The sequence below is a fragment of the Diabrotica virgifera genome, chromosome 7 (genome assembly GCF_917563875.1).
Source record: "Diabrotica virgifera virgifera chromosome 7, PGI_DIABVI_V3a".
In the NCBI taxonomy this organism is placed as follows: Eukaryota; Metazoa; Arthropoda; class Insecta; order Coleoptera; family Chrysomelidae; genus Diabrotica; species Diabrotica virgifera.
Window position 1 is genome coordinate 118,711,838 of NC_065449.1, and position 21,646 is coordinate 118,733,483.

The 21,646-nt window shown below is 32.6% G+C and overlaps 2 protein-coding genes across 8 annotated transcripts in view; one reads left to right on the forward strand and one right to left on the reverse strand.

Annotated features, from left to right (window-relative positions):
* Positions 1–10,455: 10,455 nt before the first annotated feature.
* LOC126888582 (uncharacterized) lies at positions 10,456–10,908 on the forward strand. Its single transcript, XM_050656933.1, has one exon. The coding sequence runs from the start codon at positions 10,456–10,458 to the stop codon at positions 10,906–10,908; it is 453 nt and encodes a 150-aa protein (XP_050512890.1).
* Positions 10,909–11,284: 376 nt separating this feature from the next.
* The window catches only part of LOC126888032 (chitooligosaccharidolytic beta-N-acetylglucosaminidase), a 359,195-nt gene continuing 348,833 nt past the window's right edge, over positions 11,285–21,646 (reverse strand). For all 7 annotated transcript variants that reach the window (XM_050656045.1, XM_050656044.1, XM_050656040.1 and 4 more), the window contains exons 7-8: positions 16,236–16,514; positions 11,285–11,615 (exon numbers count right to left, since the gene is read on the reverse strand). In XM_050656045.1, the coding sequence (XP_050512002.1) occupies positions 11,326–11,615; positions 16,236–16,514 (569 nt within the window). In that variant the 3' untranslated portion in view covers positions 11,285–11,325. The remainder of the gene's footprint in view (positions 11,616–16,235; positions 16,515–21,646) is intronic.

The window sequence follows — 21,646 nt, forward strand, 5'->3', positions numbered from 1 at the left end:
CTAAAATTTCAAATTAGTGCGCACGGAACGTCATTCTGATCGTTTGCTAATTGTCGACATACTCGACATTGTCGACATTGGCAACAACTTTAAATCACTCGACATCGACATGATTGTCGACATGTCGACAATCGAATTGTCGACATGACATTATCGACACCGCCCATCCCTGCCTGGCTCGAAGCAGTTTTTTTTTACTTTGAACACTGCAATGAAATAGAATTAGTTATGTCAGAATTTGATGATGATATTTCCGAAGTCATTCGGAAGCAAAAAAAATATTAAAAAATTCCAAATTGAAACAGGAACTCGCTTATATCAATGACAATTATAAATTAACAGTTACCACAATTGCCTTAATAGAAAAAGAGGAGATAAATTTATGTTAGTCAGTAAAATTAATAGATAATTTAAAGAAGAAAATTAAATCGGCACCTGGAAGTAACTGTCAATTAATTTAAAAAAAAATGAAATAAGTTTTCGACAAGAATGAAGGTTTTCGTTTTTACCTAATGTTGCTAAAGTTTTGAATGGGACATTTTCCGAGGAATTACAAATTATGCCAGATTTACTATCCGCTCTGAAATATGCTCCAATTACATCTGTCGATGTCGAACGTTCGTTTTCAATGTACAAATTAATTTTAAGTGATCGAAGACATAGTTTTAAGACCGAAAATATTGAAAAACATTTATATATATATATATATATATATATATATATGTGTGTGTGTGTGTGTGTGTGTGTGTGTGTGTGTGTGTGTGTGTGTGTGTGTGTGTGTGTGTGTGAAAAAATGGCTTGGATGCGAGTCCGTTAGCCACAGATTTTTATTTTATTTTTACCTCAATTTATTAGTTTTGTTATATTTATACGTATTTCACTTAAATGATTATATTTGTTTCTTTCAAGTAGTTTATGAGTAATTTAAATATTTCCATTTTATGACAACTTAGTAGATATTCTATACTAATTGGAAAATGAACTTGTGTTTGTCGTAAATTGTAATATAATTGATTTATATATCTCTCGTTAATTTTGCATTTCAAGAAAATATGGTTTAAATCTCTAATCGAAACATTATCACAAAAACATACTGATGAATTAATTATTCCTAATATGTGCAGATGTGCCTCATATTTCCCGTGTCGAGTTTTTAATCTGACGATAGTAGAAATATCTTGCTTTGGCAGGTTATATTTAAATATGTATTCAGGTGGCGGAGGAAGTTCTTGATGTAAAGGAAAATATAAATTTTTTGACATGCTTGTAATATTTTTCCATTCTTTTTTCCATATTTTATTTATTCTAACTTTGACGTCATTTATTGCATCTGTCGATAAGATGTGAGTTAGTATCTCACCTTTTTTTATTTATTAATTTTTTTATTTTTTTATTTTTTTTTTATTGAAAAACATTTAGTTGTTTCTATTAATGATAAAATTTTAAATGGTTATAAATAATAAGTTATATTCCTTTATTGCCTCTATTTTGCCTAAATGTTAATATTCCTGCCTTTTTTAATAAAAATCTTTGCCTATATAGGCGCCTTTTTCTTCAATTTTTGTTGCCTATAAATCCGAGCTTTAAACATTATTGTAGTTATCTCAAATATAACTTTTTGTATAACTTATGTCATTTTAGAGTCACATGATATGCACTTTGTGTAACTCAGAGATTGTCAAAGATCTAGTAGTTATTTTTAATAAATATTTAGTTATTTTGTGTATCAGTTATTTTTATTATTCCTTTGTGTTTATTATTACAGGTTTAATATATTTAATATTTGACAGCAGTGTAAGATACCTGGGAGAATGATCGAAGATCATTTTCATGGCGCCCACGATTTGTTAGCTTTATTTATTTTGTTCGTCTTTAGCAATTATTCATCTTCATTCATTTTCAGTACATTATTCTTATTTTATTATTTCACCTTTTATTCATCATTACTATCTACTTAGAGCTACTGTTCTTCGACAGGCATGCAAGCGAGCCGTATCCATCCTTGAGTGTCAAGTTGTTCTCTTGCATCTCATGTTAGCCAACTCTATTCAGTTTGCCTCTGTCTTTACATCCTTCCACTTTCCTCCACCAATACTACTGGAAAGTAGTATTTTTCCTACTGCGGCTTCTCCACGTAGAAGCCACTTCACTCTCTTCTTTACATCCCATCTTGTCCCATTTTGTCCCACTAGTTCTTTTCTTTTTTCCTTACTTCTGTTGGAGTGTATCTTTCTTTTTACTTTCACTCCAACAGAAGTTTTTTCTTACATTTTGTTATATTGGCGCCCAACGTGGGGCCAACCGTTTATGGTTCTAAGACAGTAGTTGTTTTAGTTCATTTTTCTTTTATTGGAATTTTCTGTATTATTACCTTTTTGATATCTTTGTATTCATGTTATTTCTGATTTATTTTTGTCTTTAAATTTTTTATTAATACTAAACAGGTAGACTTATACTGCTTTTGGTTTCGATTAGTTTATTTTCGATATCTCATTTTTAGTTGTAGTGGTACAGCTCATATTTTAGTTGAATTTTGTATTTTTATTGGAAACTTATTTATGTATTTAAGATGAGTATACATAACTGATATATGTTCTATTAGTATAAATTTTATTCCTTCTACCAATGGTAGTATGTTTGCACGTACAATTAATCGTTGATTATATGCATACATTTTTTTCTAGTATGGTTATATTTTATACATAAATAGAAATCATTTTCAGTATTTAGGTATTTTATTTACTTTATTGATTTGATTATTTATATATTTTGCTGACATTTTTTATTTGTTGGTGTGTCGCTAATATTGTCTCCATAATATATTTGTCGTACAAACTTTAGATTATATTTTATATTTGTTATCTTTGATATTTGGGTTGTTTGGTAAGACAAGCACACACCATAAAGCTATATCAGCCAGACAATACCTTCTACACATGAAACGTTGAATTCGCATGGTTCGGATGAGTACAGATGGTCATCCAAATTTTTTATCTTTAATTGGTAGTGTTAAACATAACAATTATAATTATTGTGATAGTAAAGTAGTTCCATTATCCATCTCAGGTTTTAGTTTTGTTAATGTTGATAATAATATTATATCAGTGTGGGTACCATAATATATTGCCTATATAAATTAGATAGATACTTTAGATTGAGATTGAATATAAATCCTTTATTAGCTAGGAACTATTGATAATAGTCTTTATTTGTCTATTTAAGAACAGTCTTCAGAAGAAGATTAATTTAACAGTGTTGTTCAAGCTAATCTCTTCTTCTGTTTGTTTTTTGCTTAATTTTTATGATGGTTAGAAATTTTAGTCTATGTTTGTTTTTAAATCATCAGATCATGCAGGTACATACCTACATTACTCAGTTTCATCTTTTGGCTTAGTTTTTGATGATTTTTAATTTATTACTTATTAATTTAATTATTAGTAGTACTTTATGTATGAGTTTATCTTTTTTAGTATTACACATGGTGCACTTTAATTGTTATTATGAGCCAATATTATTATTTGCTGATCCTGTCAATAGGATTATCCAATCAATAAGTACTTCACTTGTATTTTTGTTTTTTTGCACACCTAACCCCTTAAGTTTGAAGGGTTGTTGAGTATTATATATTTATATATTTGTATAGGTGAACTCATACAAGTACTCTTGTTTAATATGGATATTAGGATGGAATTATGTTACACTTAACTACCATATCTCAGGTTATGTGTTATATAATTTTGAATATGTGATTACCCATTATTTTTTTTATTATTTTTATATCTTGTTATTGGATTTGCCGTATTGGAAAGATGTTGTGGTTTGTAATTTGTTATTTGGTTCTCTATTGACAATTGTCTCAGATACCTATCTTAAATGCTTTATAATAATTCAGATCTTTATTTCCTACAGAGTATGATTCTGGAATTAGTTTGGAATATTGATGTATATGTGAATTCTTGAGTCTTTCATATTTCTACTTATGAATTAGTCTGTCGATACTCTGATTTGTGAATGCGTGGGTTCGAAGTTGTTGCTCAGCAACTGATCACTGCTGTTTGACTGACTTCGTATTCTATGTCTTTCATGGCAGAGTAGGCAGATGTTTTACGATTATAATATTTCTTGTTAGGAAATGACGGTCGCATGTCCTAACCATCCTTGTATAATTAGTCCAACTGTTCCAGTCATTTGTTACAGTTGATAGGGAAGTATTTAGTTTATATTATGTCTCCTACTTCATAGTATGTAAGTTGAACTTTGACCGATGAGGGATAAATATCCTAGTGTGCATGTATTCATCGATCAAAGCTTTGACTATACCTATACATAGTGGGTTCGTTAATTCAGTATTTGGTGTGTTTAGACAGATGAGTTGTTCATTTGAGTATATTCCCACTTCTTTCCTTAGGCATTAATTAGTTTTGCTATTCAGATTATGGAATATTTCCTGAACAAATCTATGTATGTGAGAACGCATGAATCTACAGTTATTGAAAATTGGTTGCTCGTTCTCGTCATATTTTTTCCCTAGCATCTATCATGGTGTCATAGGACTTGTAAGTCCACCATTTATTCTTTTTTCTTTCTTACTTATTATTATATTATTGGTACTTTATCTGTCTGGTTATTCTAATACATCTGTTTTAGCAACATACTATAGTTAGCGAAGACCAGCACGAATTAAGTTATGTATTTTCTAGAATACTTTAGTCAATAGACTTTAGATATTTATCTTACCTTTTGATTTAGTTTGGTTACCTCTCTGTTACTTAGTCTGTTGGTAATTTTTTTGTGACTTCTTTTGATTACTTAGTTTGGATAGGTTCATATTACCGGATGAGGGTGTATGTAAACCTAATTTATTTATTTTGTTCAGTATTAGTTACCATTGGATCCAATAATTTAGTTTATTTAGTATTCGTAAGAATTGGTCCATAAATTTGCCTGATCGTTCTTCTTTGGATATGCTCTTATATAAATCTGGTGTCCATTGATAGTCCGATTCTGGATAAGTGTCCGATTCTTCATTTATTTTGTGTATTTGGTTGAATAGGTTCGTATTACCGGATGTGGGTGTACGTAGAACCTGATTTGTTTATGTGATTTAGTATGGGTGTGAATTGGTCCATAAATCTTCCTGGTCATTCTTCTTTGGATATGCTTTTATGAATCTGGTGTCCACTGATAGTCTGACTTTGGATTAAGTGTCCGATTCCACATTTATTTTGGTTATTGAGTTTTGGATTGCTTTGGTATGTTTGGTATTGGTATTATTTGTCATTGGTGAGAATTGTCCCATAAATCTTCCTGATTGTTCTTCTCTGGATATACTCTTATGAATCTGGTGTCCATTGTTAGTTCAATTTTGGATTAGTGTTCAATTCTTTACTTATTTTAGTTATATTGATTTTTTTTAATCACTTTGGTATATTTACTTGTGATATTGTGCGAATTGGCTCACACCTTTTCCTGGTTGTTCTGTCCTTGAATATACCCTTTATAAATCTGATGTCCATGGATAGCTCAATTTTGGTTTTAGTGCCCAATTCGACACTTAGTTATTATTATGAACTTTAGTACAATATTTAGTTTTTGTTTTTTAAGCAATATGTTAATATTTGGTAGCAGAGAGTAACATAGTAACATTTTAGTACGAATTTTAGGCATAGATTTATTTATTTTTCCTTGATCATTAGTTTATAATTAGTAGTAATCTTGAGAATCAACGTGGAATGTTAGACTATTGTAAATTTAGATGTTAATATTTTGAAGTTTAGGAAAAAAAATATTTTTTGATAAAATTTTTTCCCGAGTAGAAGGGAATTGTAACGGTCCACCGGTTATAATTTCATTTTTAGCGCTTTAAGTATTTTTAAAATTATTTTCTCTTGACCGCTTAATTAAATTTCTCTAATTTTCTGGTAATTCTCCATTTAGAAATATTATTCTCTCTTATATTTTAAGCAAATTATTTATTTTCAATACGTCACGATTAAACCAATTTAAAACTATCTTTTGAATTTGTTGGATCGGCAGCGGCCCTCTGGTGGTCAACATTCGTTCGCGTTCTGAGATAAATTTGACATTTCCTAGTGGGAGACGTCAAGTTCACTGACCACTTGATTTGTGTGCCCGGAATAGGTCGGTCACAGTACCCAAATGGCGGAATCTTTCCCTTAAGTACTAAGCCTTTATTAGGAAATAAAGTTCCCTAGGATGTACATGGTGTTCACAGTGTTTTCCCAGAATCCACCCACTGTTTTACAGAGGAAAACAGTAATGAAGAACTGAGAGATCCGGTAAATAGATACATATTTTTTTTGACATCACGAGTTAATGACATTGTATGTTACATTATTTTTACATTTTATATAATATTTCTTCCAATTCAATTTTCCTAGTACATTTATTCAGTGAATTTAGTAGGTATCTTTTAATTATTTCAATATCTTTAAGTAATACTCATTCAGAGAAAATCCTAACCTTAACTTTTAAGCTATTTATCTGTACGTATCTTTGATATCTGTATATTTTATTGCAACATCTAATAAGTATCCTATAATTATTTTAAAGGAATCATATTTATTCGTTACTGTAATTTGAAATTGTCACATATTTCGCTCTGAAGGTCAAATTTTGGTCATGTACTATCCAATAATGAATGTTTTCCTTGTATGTTAATGGTTCTTTTTTACATTACAATCTATACTAAAAACCACTTCTTAGTTTCTCTTTTGACTTTTTCCTAGACTTTCACATTGAAACTAAGACTGGGAAATATTTGTTTTAGCCTTTTGGGGAAAAATACACTACAACATGGGAAGTCCTAGACCCTCATCCACCTGAGACGAACCTATTCCGGCTCCAGTCAAGTCACTGGGAATATGTCAATTTGGGAAACACACTTTGGGACGTTCCAGTCCCATTTTCTGTCATCTTTCCATCTGCACCTACGGATAGGACAGGTTAGCACTCTCCGTGTGCTCATTCGATGGATTGCAGCATCGAACCTTATCTGGAAGTCGTTCGATAAATGGGTTTGTTTGGGAACATTTAGTGTTGTGCATTGAGTAACTATTGGTTTTATATTTCAGACATTGGGTTTAATGCACTATGTAATTAATTTTTTTTTCAGATCTAGTTACCTTTGTATTATTTGACATATTTGTATATTAGATTATTAGGTTCCCAAACTGTTGATCCTATGGTAAGTTACTTGTGTACACAAGGTAATATGCCTAGAAAATTAGGTTTCTATACGTTATTGGTTTGATATTTATTTTGTAATATTACTTGCTTGTTTCCCAAATATTTTATTGTTATTCGCTTTATTTCATTTGTTCGGTTAATTCATCGTTACTTTATTTCATTGCATTTGCTCGGTTAATTTAGGTCATCGGTTCGGTATTTATCTTAACTTCATTACTATAACTTTTATTTATTTGTATATTTAACTTTGCTTATTAATTATAGCCCTAGGCCTACAAGGCCTGTTGCGCTTAATAAATAAAATATATTAATTATTGTATTTTCTCTTAGTGAGGCTTGGGCCTATTTATTTGTATTATTTTCATTTTCGTCGGTTTCAATTTAGTGGTACGTAGCAAGCGTAATATAACCATTTGGTGGAAGACTCATATGAGTTGTACCCTATATGTAAGTGAGAGGTACTTATGTAATTTTGTAACAGATAACATTACTGTAGTTATCTCAAATATAACTTTTTGTAGAACTTATGTCATTTTAGAGTCACATGATATGCACTTTGTTTAACTCAGAAATTGTCAAAGATCTAGTAGTTATTTTTAATAAATATTTACTTATTTTGTATATCAGTTATTTTTGTTATTCCTTTATGTTCATTATTACAGGTTTAATATATTTAATATTTGACAGCAGTGTAAGATACCTGGGAGAATGATCGAAGATCATTTTCATGGCGCCCATGATTTGTTAGCTTTATTTATTTTGTTCGTCTTTAGCAATTATTCATCTTCATTCGTTTTCAGTACATTATTCTTATTTTATTATTTCACCGTTTATTCATCATTACTATCTACTTAATGCTACTGTTCTTCGACAGGCATGCAAACGAGCCGTATCCATCCTTGAGTGTCAAGTTGTTCTCTTGTATCTCATGCTAGCCAACTCTATTCAGTTTACCTCTGTCTTTACATCCTTTCACTTTCCTCCACCAATACTACTGGAAAGTAGTATTTTTCCTACTGCGGCTTATCCACGTAGAAGCCACTTCACTCTCTTCTTTACATCCCATCTTGTCCCATTTTCTCCCACTAGTTTTTTTCTTTTTTCCTTACTTCTGTTGGAGTGTATCTTTCTCTTTACTTTCACTCCAACAGAAGTTTTTTCTTACATTTTGTTATAATGCGTCTAAGAATGTAGGAAGAGAGATTGAGTCTCCTTCGAATTCAAGAATTATGGAAAATATTTCTGAAAGTTTGTAGAATTCAATTTCAGCTTGGCTTTGTGAACGTGTTTCAGGCATTTTGATAATAATAAGCCAGTGGAAGTATAAAAACAAGATATACAAAATACAAAAAGTAAAATATGGTAAAATAAAATAAAATAAAGTAAAATATATTATAATCAAGTAAGTAGGCTGTTGATTATGTATTTTAGAAAAGAACTACAACGTTAACGGGGTTTTATTATTTCATATAGTCAATGGATTTCTAAATATGAAAAAACCGCGGGGTTCTACCGTTGAAAGGGGTGCGTTTTTGAGAAACGGGTGAATTAGTCCCTAGGCACAGGGCGAATTAGGGTGAGGTCTATGCACTTTTGGTACAAACACGTCTACAGGAAAATTGTTCCAGGTTAAATTTACTATCGAAGGATCACATTTTAAAGTAAAAAATATTTTTTTTACAAAAATATATTCAAAAGAAAGCAAGAGAAAAACACGAAAGATAGCAATTTTGTTTTTTACCCCACAACTTTTTTCGACGAGGATATAGGTATAAGTATTGCTTCACAGAAAAAAATTTATCATCCTTCGTTTTTAACACGACGTTTGGTAGAAGTCTCTATGATTTACAGTTTGCAAAATATGATTTTTTAAAATTCGCCACTCACAGCAACTTTGGCCCCTTTTTTCTTGTTGCTTCTCAAACATTGTTCTGTAACGTTTTTCTACGTAGCTTTAGGTATATGCTATGTAACATTTAATAGGAAGAAAAAGCAATTATCTTTAAAACGGTCTTTAGTAGAAGGCTGTATGTATATTTTTAAGCAAGATATGGTTGTTCAAAATTTTATACTTTTAATTAATGATTTTTGATATATTTTACGATTATTTTTAAATATCTGATTATAACTTTCTTTAATAAAAAGGAAAGCTTATTTTCTTTACTTTAAAATGGTGTACTCTAAAAAATTCTAGGACTATTGTTAAACAAGATATTATGCTTTTTCAAAACGTGACATATACACATACAATAGGTTCCACTAAGAGGGAACCATATGGAAAACTTTTTTATTATTAACTTTACGAAAAAAAATTATTCTTTATAAAATGCTCTCCATTGTCTAAAACCTAAGATCCAATCATCAGATATCAAATTGTATCAATAGTGTACGAGGTATGTTAAAAACTATGAATTTCGCTCAAGAGTAAAGTAAGTACCTTTATATTTCGCAATATCGAAAAGTGTTAAAATACCCGAAAGCTACAGAGGAATAAACCTGCTTCTTAGTACCGCTCTGAAATTGACCACAAAAGTCATAACCACCAAAATCATCAACGAAATAGATCTAGCTGATGAAAAACAAGGCTTTAGATCTTTACGATCTTGTAACGATGCAGTTTTTGTCGTCAGGCAAGTCATGGAAAAAATCACTAGAATACAACATCCCGGCTTATTGTTGCTTCATAGATCTACAAAAGGCATTCGACCGTGTAGAGCTGAATGACGTAATCCACCTGTTTTATAAACGAAACATACCGTCAGATATTATCAAGGCTATCTTTAACATATACAGCAGGAATAACATACAGGCCAGAATTAATAAAAAACTAACACATCCGATACCAGTGGAAAGAGGCATACGTCAATGAGACTCATTGAGCCCGATGCTGTTTAACCTCATCATAGATTCAATTATTTATAAATTCAAAAACCTGAGTATAGGGTACAGAATGGGCAAAGAAGTTCTCCCTAGTCAAACCCGCTTATTAGAATACCTCTTAAAGGAATATCCCGGTTTAAGGAATAGAAATTTGAGGTCCCGAAACGTTTCTACTAGCGACCAATGATCGGTTATTAGAATATCCCAGTTATAGGAATACTTTGGATTGGCACGAAGGCTATTCCAATAAGCGGGTTCGACTGTAGTATGCTATGCAGATGATGCCATACTTATTGCAGAGAGTGAAGATGACCTTCAGAGGCTTTTATATCAATTGTAGTACATATAACAGCAAGAAAGTTCAACATGATAATATCACCAAAGAAAACAAAAAGTATGGTAATCTCTAAAGATCCAACAAGGTGCAAGCTGGAAGTGGACAACAAAATATTCCAGCAAAAAAGGAGTATCAGCTACCTGGGAGTGCTAATGCACAGTTATGGAGACACAGGAGCGGAAGTTTCCCAACAAGTAAAAAAAGCCAACAGAATAGCAGGATGTCTTAAATACACTATCTGGTGCAACACACATCTACGGACAGAAACAAAGCCCAAGATCTATAGGACAGTAATTAGGCCAATTATGACTTACACTACAGAAACAAGACCTGGCACCACAAGGACAAAAAGACTGATGCAAACGTGTGAAATGAAAATAGTCCGAGATATCACAGGAAAATCATTATGGGATAGACAACGTAGCATAGACCCCAGGCAACGCTGTAATATAGAGAATATAAATGGCTGGACACTGAAATGAAAAAAATAATGGTATAGCCAGAGGAGTATAGCCATATAAGCAGAATGGGAGAACGAATACTGGTAAAGATAGCACGAGATAGATCACCAAACGGCTGAAGGAGTATAGCACGGCCAAGGAAGAGATGGGGTGACAACCTGGATATGTGATGGTGATGATGAGGCATCCGAAGATGGAAAAGGCGCGAGCCTATTAAGGAAGCAGGAAGAAGAAGGAGTTTTAATATTAAAAACAACGATCTATTAGTTAAAAAATACCTCTTTCAACAAATAACTTCCTGGTCTTCTCATTTAATATTATTATACCATTTTTTATGTAAGCAATATAGTATTGGTGAGATATGGAAAAAGAAAATAAGATTCAAATTTCAACAATATTTCACAATAATTATTTTATTAATAATACGAACAATACATTTTAAAGTTCAATTTTTGGACTATTAAAAGCGGCACCTATTCTACATTGTTCTGGGTTCTGCAGGCACCATTCAGGTTCTATTGCGTCAGCATCTATTCCAAGGGATACAAGTCTTTCCCTGTGTACCAAAAATCGATGCTCCGCTTCTTTCCAACCAGTTGCGGGATTAGACCAGAGTACTTCAGCCATGGCTGCCGCTCTTGGCCATAAACGAGTATCTACTGATGCGGAGTCAGCCTGTTCTGTCCACAGAGCTGCTTCAGCTCCAAGCACTTGACTAACTTTATTTCCTAAAATAGATTAATATGCAAGTTAATTTTAGCGATTGTGAAATTTATAGTAAATATAACATCTACAAAACGGTTATTAGTCTTATAAGTTGTCCGATACTGATTACTGGATTACCGTCGAAGGCCGATATGTTCAACCAAGAAAGAAGATGGATCTGGTGATTTTTATAGTGACATTATTTGGTGTGAATTTGTCTTTTGAGTTTAAATCTTCTCTCTAATTTATTTGTAATTCTTGGAGATCTATAGAAATTACGCTTCCTTTTTGGCTATTATTAGCACAATTAAATACTTACGCAACCTTTTTTTAAACATTTTTGATAAAATATGTTATACAAATAATGACACGTAAGCGCCAATATTGTCATAGTTCACCGCTACTCACGCAGGCATCGTTTCATGTACCACCTTGGTCACGCACGGAGCGAATAAATAATTATTTTATTTGAAGAAAGAACAAATAACAATTTGGAGTTCATGAAATATTATCTGGGAATAAATATAAATACACCCACTTAAGAAATTAGTCAGAATCAAAATTGCTGTCTCCTTTTTCAGTTTCGGAACTAGAATCTTCACCTACATTTATAATAAAATTTTTGGTTACTTCGTCAATAAAAGGTTCTCCTCAAAGAATTTTTCTTTCCAATTTTTTTGCGTGCTAACAACTGCAATCTGCAGCACTAAATACGTAAAAAAAATATAAAAACATTGAATTACCACGTTCGTCTACGTCTGTCCGTCCGTAATAAGGTGTCAAGTAACAGTATATTGTGTAGAGCAAGACAGTAAGGGTAAATAATTTCAGTTGAGACTAATGGTGGAGTTACAACCGGAAGTGATATAATTTTATTATTTTGTATATTTTAAATGAGATATACCTAGGATATATCATTAGACCCGTCTTAATAAGAAGAAACTGTATATGTACTTCCGGTTTTGATATCACTTCCGATTATCACTTCTGGATAAGACGTTGTGACTGGAAGTATTTAAAAAATATCTCAAGACTAGATATATGATATAGACCTGGATCCCGCGTACCAAAAAAAAAGTTGGTTAATAGCAAGTTGAAAATTTGTTAATCGCGTAACAGTGTCTAGTCGGACACCCTTTGATATATGGGAACACTGGAACAGGGGAAGTTTTAATTGTGGGACATGTTAAAAATTTGGCACGTAAGACTACGAAAACGTTCCACCATCGGAAAAGAGAGCTTACACGTAGACTCTAATGATAACGGTCTCAGAATCATAAACTTTGCGATGTCAAAGAATATGGTAATAGCTGGGACACGATTTCCCCATAGAGATATACATAAGGGAACTTGGAAATCTCCTGATAATGAAACTATTAACCAAATAGATCATATAATAATTGATGCCAGACACTGCTCTAACTTATTAGATGTTAGGTCTTTTAGAGGAGCAAATATAGATAGTGATCACTATTTGGTTAAAGCACGATTTACAGAAAAAATATCCAATTTAAAAAAGGAGATCGGGAAAAGGAAAGAAAAAATCGACATTAATAAACTGAAAGATCCCGACATAGCAAATGTATACAGACAGCAAATAGAAGATCAAATAAGGACAGAAAACTTAGAAGAAGACATTAACCAACTATGGGCAAATATAAGAGATATTGTGTTACAGAAATCGGTTCAAATATAGGGCAAAACCAGGTCAGAAAAACGAAATCATTGGTTTGATCATGAGTGTGAAATGGCCACAAATAAAAAGAATGTAGCATATCAAAAAACCATCGACGCAGGTTGTACACGGAGAAAAAAAGAAGAATATAGACGTCTTAGAAGAGAGGAAAAACGTATCCATCGACGTAAGAAGAGGGAATACGAACAGAACACTCTCAATGAGATACAAAGTTTATTTGATAAAAATGAAACAAGAAAATACTACAAATCCTTAAATAATAGCCGTCGAGAATTTAAACCACGATTAAAAATTTGTAGAGACACTAACGGTGAAATTCTACACGACAAAAACTCAGTTCTTAACAGATGGGCACAACATTTCAGCGAACATCTAAATATAAACGATATTGAAGGAGGTTACAACATAGAAAATCTACAAGATCTACATCATCAACTTCACAGTGAAGACCCAACAAGAGAAGAAGTGTAAAATGCCGTCCTAAAACTCAGAGACAATAAGGCCCCAGGAATCGACGAAATCTGTTCGGAAATGTTTAAAAAAGGTGGTGATCAACTTTTTGCAGCAATCCATAAACTGATAGTTCTTATATGGCAGAACGAACTGGTACCAGAAGAGTGTCTAAAGGGAGTAATATGTCCGTTGCATAAAAAAAGGTGATCAACTGGATTGTAAGAACTATAGAGGCATTACTTTGTTTGTATCTGCATATAAAATCTTCGGCAATGTATTGTTTGAAAGACTTAAACATTTTACAAAGGACATTGTAGGTCAATACCAATGCGGATTTACTGCTGGAAAGTCAACTATTCATCAAATTCAAGCACATAGGCAGATTCTAGAAAAGTCACTAGAATATAACATAGATACCCACCATCTCTTCGTCGACTTCAAAGCAGCCTGTGACAGTGTTAAAAGAAGTGCATTATATAATGCAGAGCTAGATTTTGGGATCCAACCTAAGTTAGTTAAGTTGACCTAACTAACAATGCAAAACGTAAGCTCGTGCGTTAGAATTCAAGGAGAAAACTCTACATTCTTTGACGTTAATAATGGTCTAAGACAGGGAGACGCGCTGGCGTGTCTCCTCTTTAATATTACCTTGGAAAATGCAGTCAGACAATTAAATATTAGAATGAATGGAACTATTTTTAATAGATCGACGCAAATTCTCGCATTCGCTGACGATATAGTTATAGTGGGCAGAAGTATGAGAGATATGGTGCAGTATTTTACAAGGCTTGCGGACGCGGCAAGTGAATTAGGACTTGTGGTAAACGAGGAAAAAAACCAAATATATGTTGGTTTCTAAAACCTCCCGAAATATCCAACAGAGAATTCAAATTAACAATCAGACCTTTGAGCAAGTCAAGGAATTCACATATCTTGGATCGCTAGTAAACTCAATACACACGACAAGCGATGAAATAAAAATACGCATAGCAATAGCAAACAGAACTTTTCACGGTCTCCATAAACATTTAAAAAATAAAAATATAAAACGTGCAGTAAAGCTCAATGTATACAAGACCTTAATAAGACCGGTTATAATAAATATGGAGCTGAAACGTGGACCCTATCTCAAAGTGATGAAAGACTTCTTGGTATTTTTGAGAAAAAAATTCTTAGAAAGATTTTTGGAGCAGTAAATGAAAATGGGCTATGGCGTCGAAGATACAACTTCGAACTGTATCAGTTATACACCGATCCAGATATTGTGAAATTCGTTAAAGTGCAGAGACTTAGATGGACTGGACACATTGCTAGGATGTCAGATCACAAATATACTAAGAGATTAACATTTTCAAAACCAGAGGGCACAAGAAGTAGAGGAAGACCACGAAGAAGATGGATGGATGATGTGGAAGAAGACCTAAAGAGTCTAGGGGTCAGAAGATGGAGGGAAGTTGCCAGGAATCGACAGGAGTGGCGACTTCTTTGTAAGCAGGCCAAGATCCAAAAAGGGATTGTCGAGCCACTTATGATGATGATATTTTAAATGAGATATACCTATGATATATCATTCGACCCGTCTTAATAAGAAGAAACTGTATATGTACTTCCGGTTTGGATATCACTTCCGGTTATCACTTCTGGATAAAACGTTGTGACTGGAATTATTTCAAAAATATCTCAAGACTAGATATATGATATAGACCTGGATCCCGCGTACCAAAAAAAAGTTCATTAATAGCAAGTTGAAAATTTGTAAATAGCGTAACGGTGTCTAGTCGGACACCCTTTGATATATGGGAACACTGGAACAGGGGAAGTTTTAATTGTGGGACATGTTAAAAATTTGGAACGTAAGCCTACGAAAACGTTCCTTGTATTTTGTCGGACACAACTTCCAATGGATTTGTTACCATTTCATTAAACTCTCATGCAAAAATCAGATTGGTGTTTATCACCAACTAAACATTTTAATGAGTGAAACACGAAGAACATGTCAAATGACAGGAGTCGTGCTGGTAAGTAGTAGCAGTCTGATTTTTGCATGAGAGTTTAATGAAAGGGTAACAAATTGGATGTTCCGTCCGACAAAATACATGGGACGTTTTCGTAATCTGACGTTCCAAATTTTTAAACTGTTCCACAATTAAAACTTTCCCTGTTCCAGTGTTCCCGTACATCAAAGTTTGTCCGACTAGATACCGTTAAGCTATTAACAAATTTTCAGCTTGCTATTAATCAACTTTTTTTTGGTACTCGCGATCCAGGTCTAATATATCAATAAACTCGTATTGACAAGACCAGTTCAAATAGTTAGTTGAGGTTTTAATTTCACTACTGATTAAATCTCTTGAACTGGCTTTATTTATAAATTAGTTGCCTCGACTGAAATATAGAAAAATTCACTCAAGTGGGTGAAAACCTACGACTTACGAAGTCCAATCCCTTGTTTTTAATTGTTAGGGAAATTAGCGCAACAATAAATATTTATTACCTGCTAATTTTTCAGGCTTATTTTCATATACTTTCTGCCAACCAATATAAGGAGAACACCAGTTATTTCCATCTTGAACCCAGCCAGCAAATCCACAATCGAAGTACAAAGCATCGTAATTACTTAGAATTATGTTGTACCCTTTTTCTAATAAGTTTTTAATTTGTGAATCGTTGCCCAAAGTCCAAACTTGTATTATATATTTTTCTTTCGGTAAAATCCTTAAATTTTGAGGTTCTGTCAAATGACTCGTCCACATAATGGCTGGAATTTTTTTACCTAAAAGAAAATATTTCTTTAAATCTGTGAAATTAAAATGTAAGTTCGACAAAATGAATGAAAGTAAGTGGGATTTGTTAATAATAAGTATAATTTCTTTTAGGAAAGGTAAGTAAATACAAAAATATTATGTTATCCGATGTACCTAAACTTATACTTATAGATTTACATTTTTATCAATACTCAGTTTCCAATTTGTTATGAAGCTGATACAGTGCAGTCACTGAAGGTTTTCACCTCCGATTTCGTTGAACCTCCATCGATTTTCATGAAATTTGGTGAGTAATTAGAGGATACCTCAAAGAACAAAGGTGATATGATGCCAACTTGCGCTTTTACCCTGGGGGTGGATGCCACCCCTTTTCTGGGGTGAAATCTATTTTATTAAAAATAATACCATAAATCGATAGAGGGACAAATTCTAAGCAAAAATTTGTTATAAAAAGTTATTAAAATAAATCATCAGTTTTTGAGTTATTAAAGACCAAAAATTCTATTTTTTCTTAAAAAAAATGCATGTTTTAAATCGGTTTTTCACGTATAAATCAAAAACTATAAGCTTTTACAAAAAGTTGTTCTTACTGAAATTGAAGATAATAAAAAATTGAATATACCCCTCACATAAAGAACTAAACTAATGTTAGTTCAAAGTGAGTTATTGGCAATTGAATGTGTATTTTTTTCGACGACTACTCAAATCTAAGTATTCAAGATTAAATAACGGGAAAACGATGCAATGTATAAAATATTCCTGCTAAACATTTGTCAAATTACTTCGGAATACCTATCAAATGAGCTTCAGAACAAGGTAATAGCGTCAAAATTAATTAAGTTATAATGAAAATAAAAGAACCGTTTCGAATTTTTTAGGAAAAAGTGAAAAATTAAACATACGCCATTCCCACAAAAATTAAAATTTATAGTAATCCTTACAAGAACTTCTTTATATTAGCATAATTAATGTTTTCGATAATTTTGACCGGTTTAGAATGCATATTTTTGAAAAAAAAGATATAATTTAAAAAAATCATAATTTTTAAAATTTTTGTAATTCTCATATTCTTTTGATAATACTCCAAAAATACTCTATACGTAAAAAATTATATATAACCAAATTTTGGTTTTTTCTGTGCCAAATATTTTACCTGTTTTACTATTTCTATAGGGTAAAAAATAACCGCGATAGAAACGTTTAAATCTTAAATTTTGCTGTGGGAACCATGCAACCGAGGCCATTTAACCTTTTATTTTTAAAAAAGTAAGGGGGTTTAAAAGATTAGGTTTAACGTTATTAAAGAGCACTTGGAATTAACTTTTAAACAGTTTTTAGATGAACCTGATATCGTAAACACGAACTGAGTTATTAAAAAAAATAACATTTTTTGGAAAAATTTTTAAAAGATAAATTTTGAAAAAATTTTGGAGCATAAATTTTAACGCTATTAACATGTTCGAGGCTCATTCGATAGATATTTTTAAGTACTTTGCCAAATGTTTAATAAGTTCATGTTATAAAATGCATCAATGTCCCGTTATTTCAGCTTGAATACTTAGCGTTTTTTACTCGCCGAAAAAAATATACATTCAATTACTCATAACTCACTTTTAGTTAACATTAAAAGGTTTCTCTATTAAGAGGTTTATTTCACTTTTGTATTAGCTTCAATTTTGATAATAATAACTTTTTTGTAAAAACTTAAACTTTTTGAGTTATTGATGAAAAATTGGTTAAAAACATGCATTTTTCTCAAGAAAAATTAAAATCTTTGATCTTTAATAACTTAAAAAGTTTTGATGTATTTTAATAACTTTATACGTAGACTCGCGATTATCCGAGGTAACTGGGACCGTGACTACCTCGGATACGGAAAAACTCGGTTAACACTGAGATTGGTTATATTGATAGAAAAACACGTAAATAATCATAACTGTGGATATTTTAATGACAAAATTAATACAGTACTGTCTATAAAAGATAAAAACATTTACCTTATCAATATTACTGTTTAAAAAAGTCTTTGATTTTGCATAAGCTTTATTCCTCTTTTTGATTTTGAATCGGCGATGTTGCGTCAAGGTTGAAAATTGTAACTCACCTGTTATTACTTTTGCCTCGGTTAACCGAGGGGCTCGGATGACCGAGATTCGGATAATCGCGAGTCTACTGTATAACAAATTTTGCTTGAAATTTGTCCCTCTATCGAATTATGGGGTTATTTTTAATAAAATAATTTTCACCCCCGAGAAGGGGTGGCATCCACCCCCAGGGTAAAAACGCAAGTTGGCACCATGTCACCTTTGTTCCTTGAGATATCCTCTAACTACTCACCATTCTTCATGCAAATCTATGGAGGTTCAACGAAATCGGAGGTAATAGCTCATATTCACCTTCAGTGACTCCACTAAAATATAATTCACACAAATAATCGAATTAAAGGTATTTTAAAAGAATATTTAGTACAATATGTTATAACGGAAAGTAAAAAAGCGGGATAACCCAGACATAAACCTATAATAAATTAATATAAATAAAGAGCAGATATTGTTCTAACGCTATTTTCTTGTGGCATCATATGCAATTTACTATTTTCGTTGGAAATTAATCATAATTTTTAACGATTTCGGAAATGGAAATCGAATCTTCTTCTTCAGGTGCCATCTCCGCTACGGAGGTTGGCAATCATCATAAGTATTTTAATTTTTGAGGCAGTAGCTCTAAATAGTTGTTTTGAGCTACATCCAAACCATTCTCTCAGGTTCTTGAGCTATGAAATTCTTCTTCTGATGCTTCGTTTGCCATCTATCTATCCTTGCATTATGAGTCGTAGGATGCCATACTTCTCGCCCCGCATCACATGTCCGAGATACTGTAGCTTTCTTTCTTTAATTGTAAGTTCAACTTCCTTCTCTTTACCTATTCTTCTCAGTATTTCATTGTTCGTAACTCTATCTATCCAGGAAACCCTAATAATTCTTCTATAGGTCCACATTTCAAAGGCGTTAAGTCGTCTCATTTAACGTCCATGGTTCCACTCCATAATATAGTACATTGTGTTAGGCGTACTTTAAGAGCTAATGTTAAATCTCTGCTACATAGGACCTTTTTCATTTTTATAAAATTAGAACGTGCTTTTTCGATTCTGACTTTTATTTCTGTAGTGTAGTCATTATTTTCTGTTATAAGTGTTCCTAGGTAAGTGTACTTTTTTACTCTTTCGATCTGCTGGTCCTCTACTATCAAGATTTCGTTAGTATTATGGTTGTTTTTAATAATTTTCATAAATTTCGTCTTTTTGATATTGAGAGAGAGTCCGTACTCCCTACTACACCTTACTATTTTACTCATGAGTCTTTGCAGGTCTTGTAAAATCGAAACGTTAAATAACCGTAATTGCAAACTCAAATTGTGGCTTATTTCTAACTAAAATATTACATTGAAAAATATACCATAAGGAAATAGCTTCAGAACAGTATTGAGAAACCTGTTTCGGCCTAAGGAGCAAAAAAACTCTATAACACGTGCTGTAAAGTTTGCGAAATTTCAAAATTGTGAATAAAATCTAAAGTCTAAGGCCTTATTAAAACTAGGAAAGGACCCAGAAAATCTCAGTAGCTAAAGACGCTACTCAACTCTTTGTGAATGGAAGAACTGAGAACCGATACACAGGCCCAAACACTAGAAAAAGACTTTTTTTTTATTTGCTAAGTGCTACAATCTGGTCTTTGACCAATGAGTAACTTTTTATCTATCCAATCTTACTAACTACTTAATATCTAAGAGTCACCCTTTGATGTCTTCTTAGTTGTCTTTATTTTTACTGGGGCACTTTTTGCACTATCACACAAAGCGCTGCTTTTCACTTTATCACGCACTGCACCAAAACGTTGCTTGCACACTAGTCGCGCAATGCTCCGCTATTAGCTTTGTCGCACTACACCAACTCGTGAGGTTTGGTCCTCGTCTTCCTTTCTGGTTTGAGTTGTCCAGGAGCTGGATGGCCTCAATATTTTCGTGGAGAAGAAGTCTTTTTTCATGACTTTGTGCGTCTTTTCTGATTTCTTTGTCGACGGGCTCCATTCGTCGATCCTTGTGAAGGTCGTCATTACGGATGTACCAGGGTCCATTAACTATGCCCCTTAATACTTTGTTTTGAAAAGTGTATTATTTTCAAGTTTGTCTTTTTTGTACATCCTCATAGTTGGATATTATACGTCCATACTGGTTTTATAACTTGTTTGTAGATTAGCATCTATCGTATAACGCATGTTATACGTTGACAACCCTGAGTATCTTCCCAGTAGCCAGTAAAATTTTTTATATTTGATATTTAATTCTTCTTTCTTTTTCTTTACATGTGCTTTCCAGCGAAGCTTATTGTCTAGGGTTAAGCCCAGGTATTTGGCTGTGTTAGCATAAGGAATGTCTTATCCATTAATTTTTATTGGTGCGTAGAGAATTTTTTTGTTACTGAAATCAACATGTACTGATTTGCTCTCATTCAATGTAATTTTCCACGTCTTAGTCCATTTTTGGAATTTGCTCATCGCATTTTGCAGTTTATTATATTGGCTGTTTCTACGTTATATTTACCTACTGCTAATATTGCGGTGTCGTCGGCAAAGGTAGCTAAACAGTAGTTATCGAAACTGGTAGATCACATGTATAAAGGAGATATAGGACCGGGACCAATACGCTTCCCTGGGAGAAAAAGACTGAATTAGCAGACAAACCACCTAGGAATTCCTCTTACACTAAAAGAACTTCACAACGGTATGAAAAAGTTAAAGAAGCTGCAGGTGTGGATGATATATGCAAAGAACAAAAATAAAGTATCTAGACCAAGGAGCAAAAAAATAGATCTTGCAACTCTATAACACGTGATGCAAAATCTGCCTTGTTAAAACCACGAAAGGACCCAGAAAATCACAGTAGCTATAGACCTTTTTCACTTTGTGAAAAAGGCCTTTTTCACTTTGTGAAATAGGTCTTTTTGAAAAGTGTTGTGTCACTTTTTCAAACTTTACGAGAGACCCATCCTGGCCAGAATAGGAAAACATGTTGACAATCATCTCATCTCACAACAAGGCGAAATGAGACCAGGAAAATCTTGAACTGGTCAAGTCCTCGCACT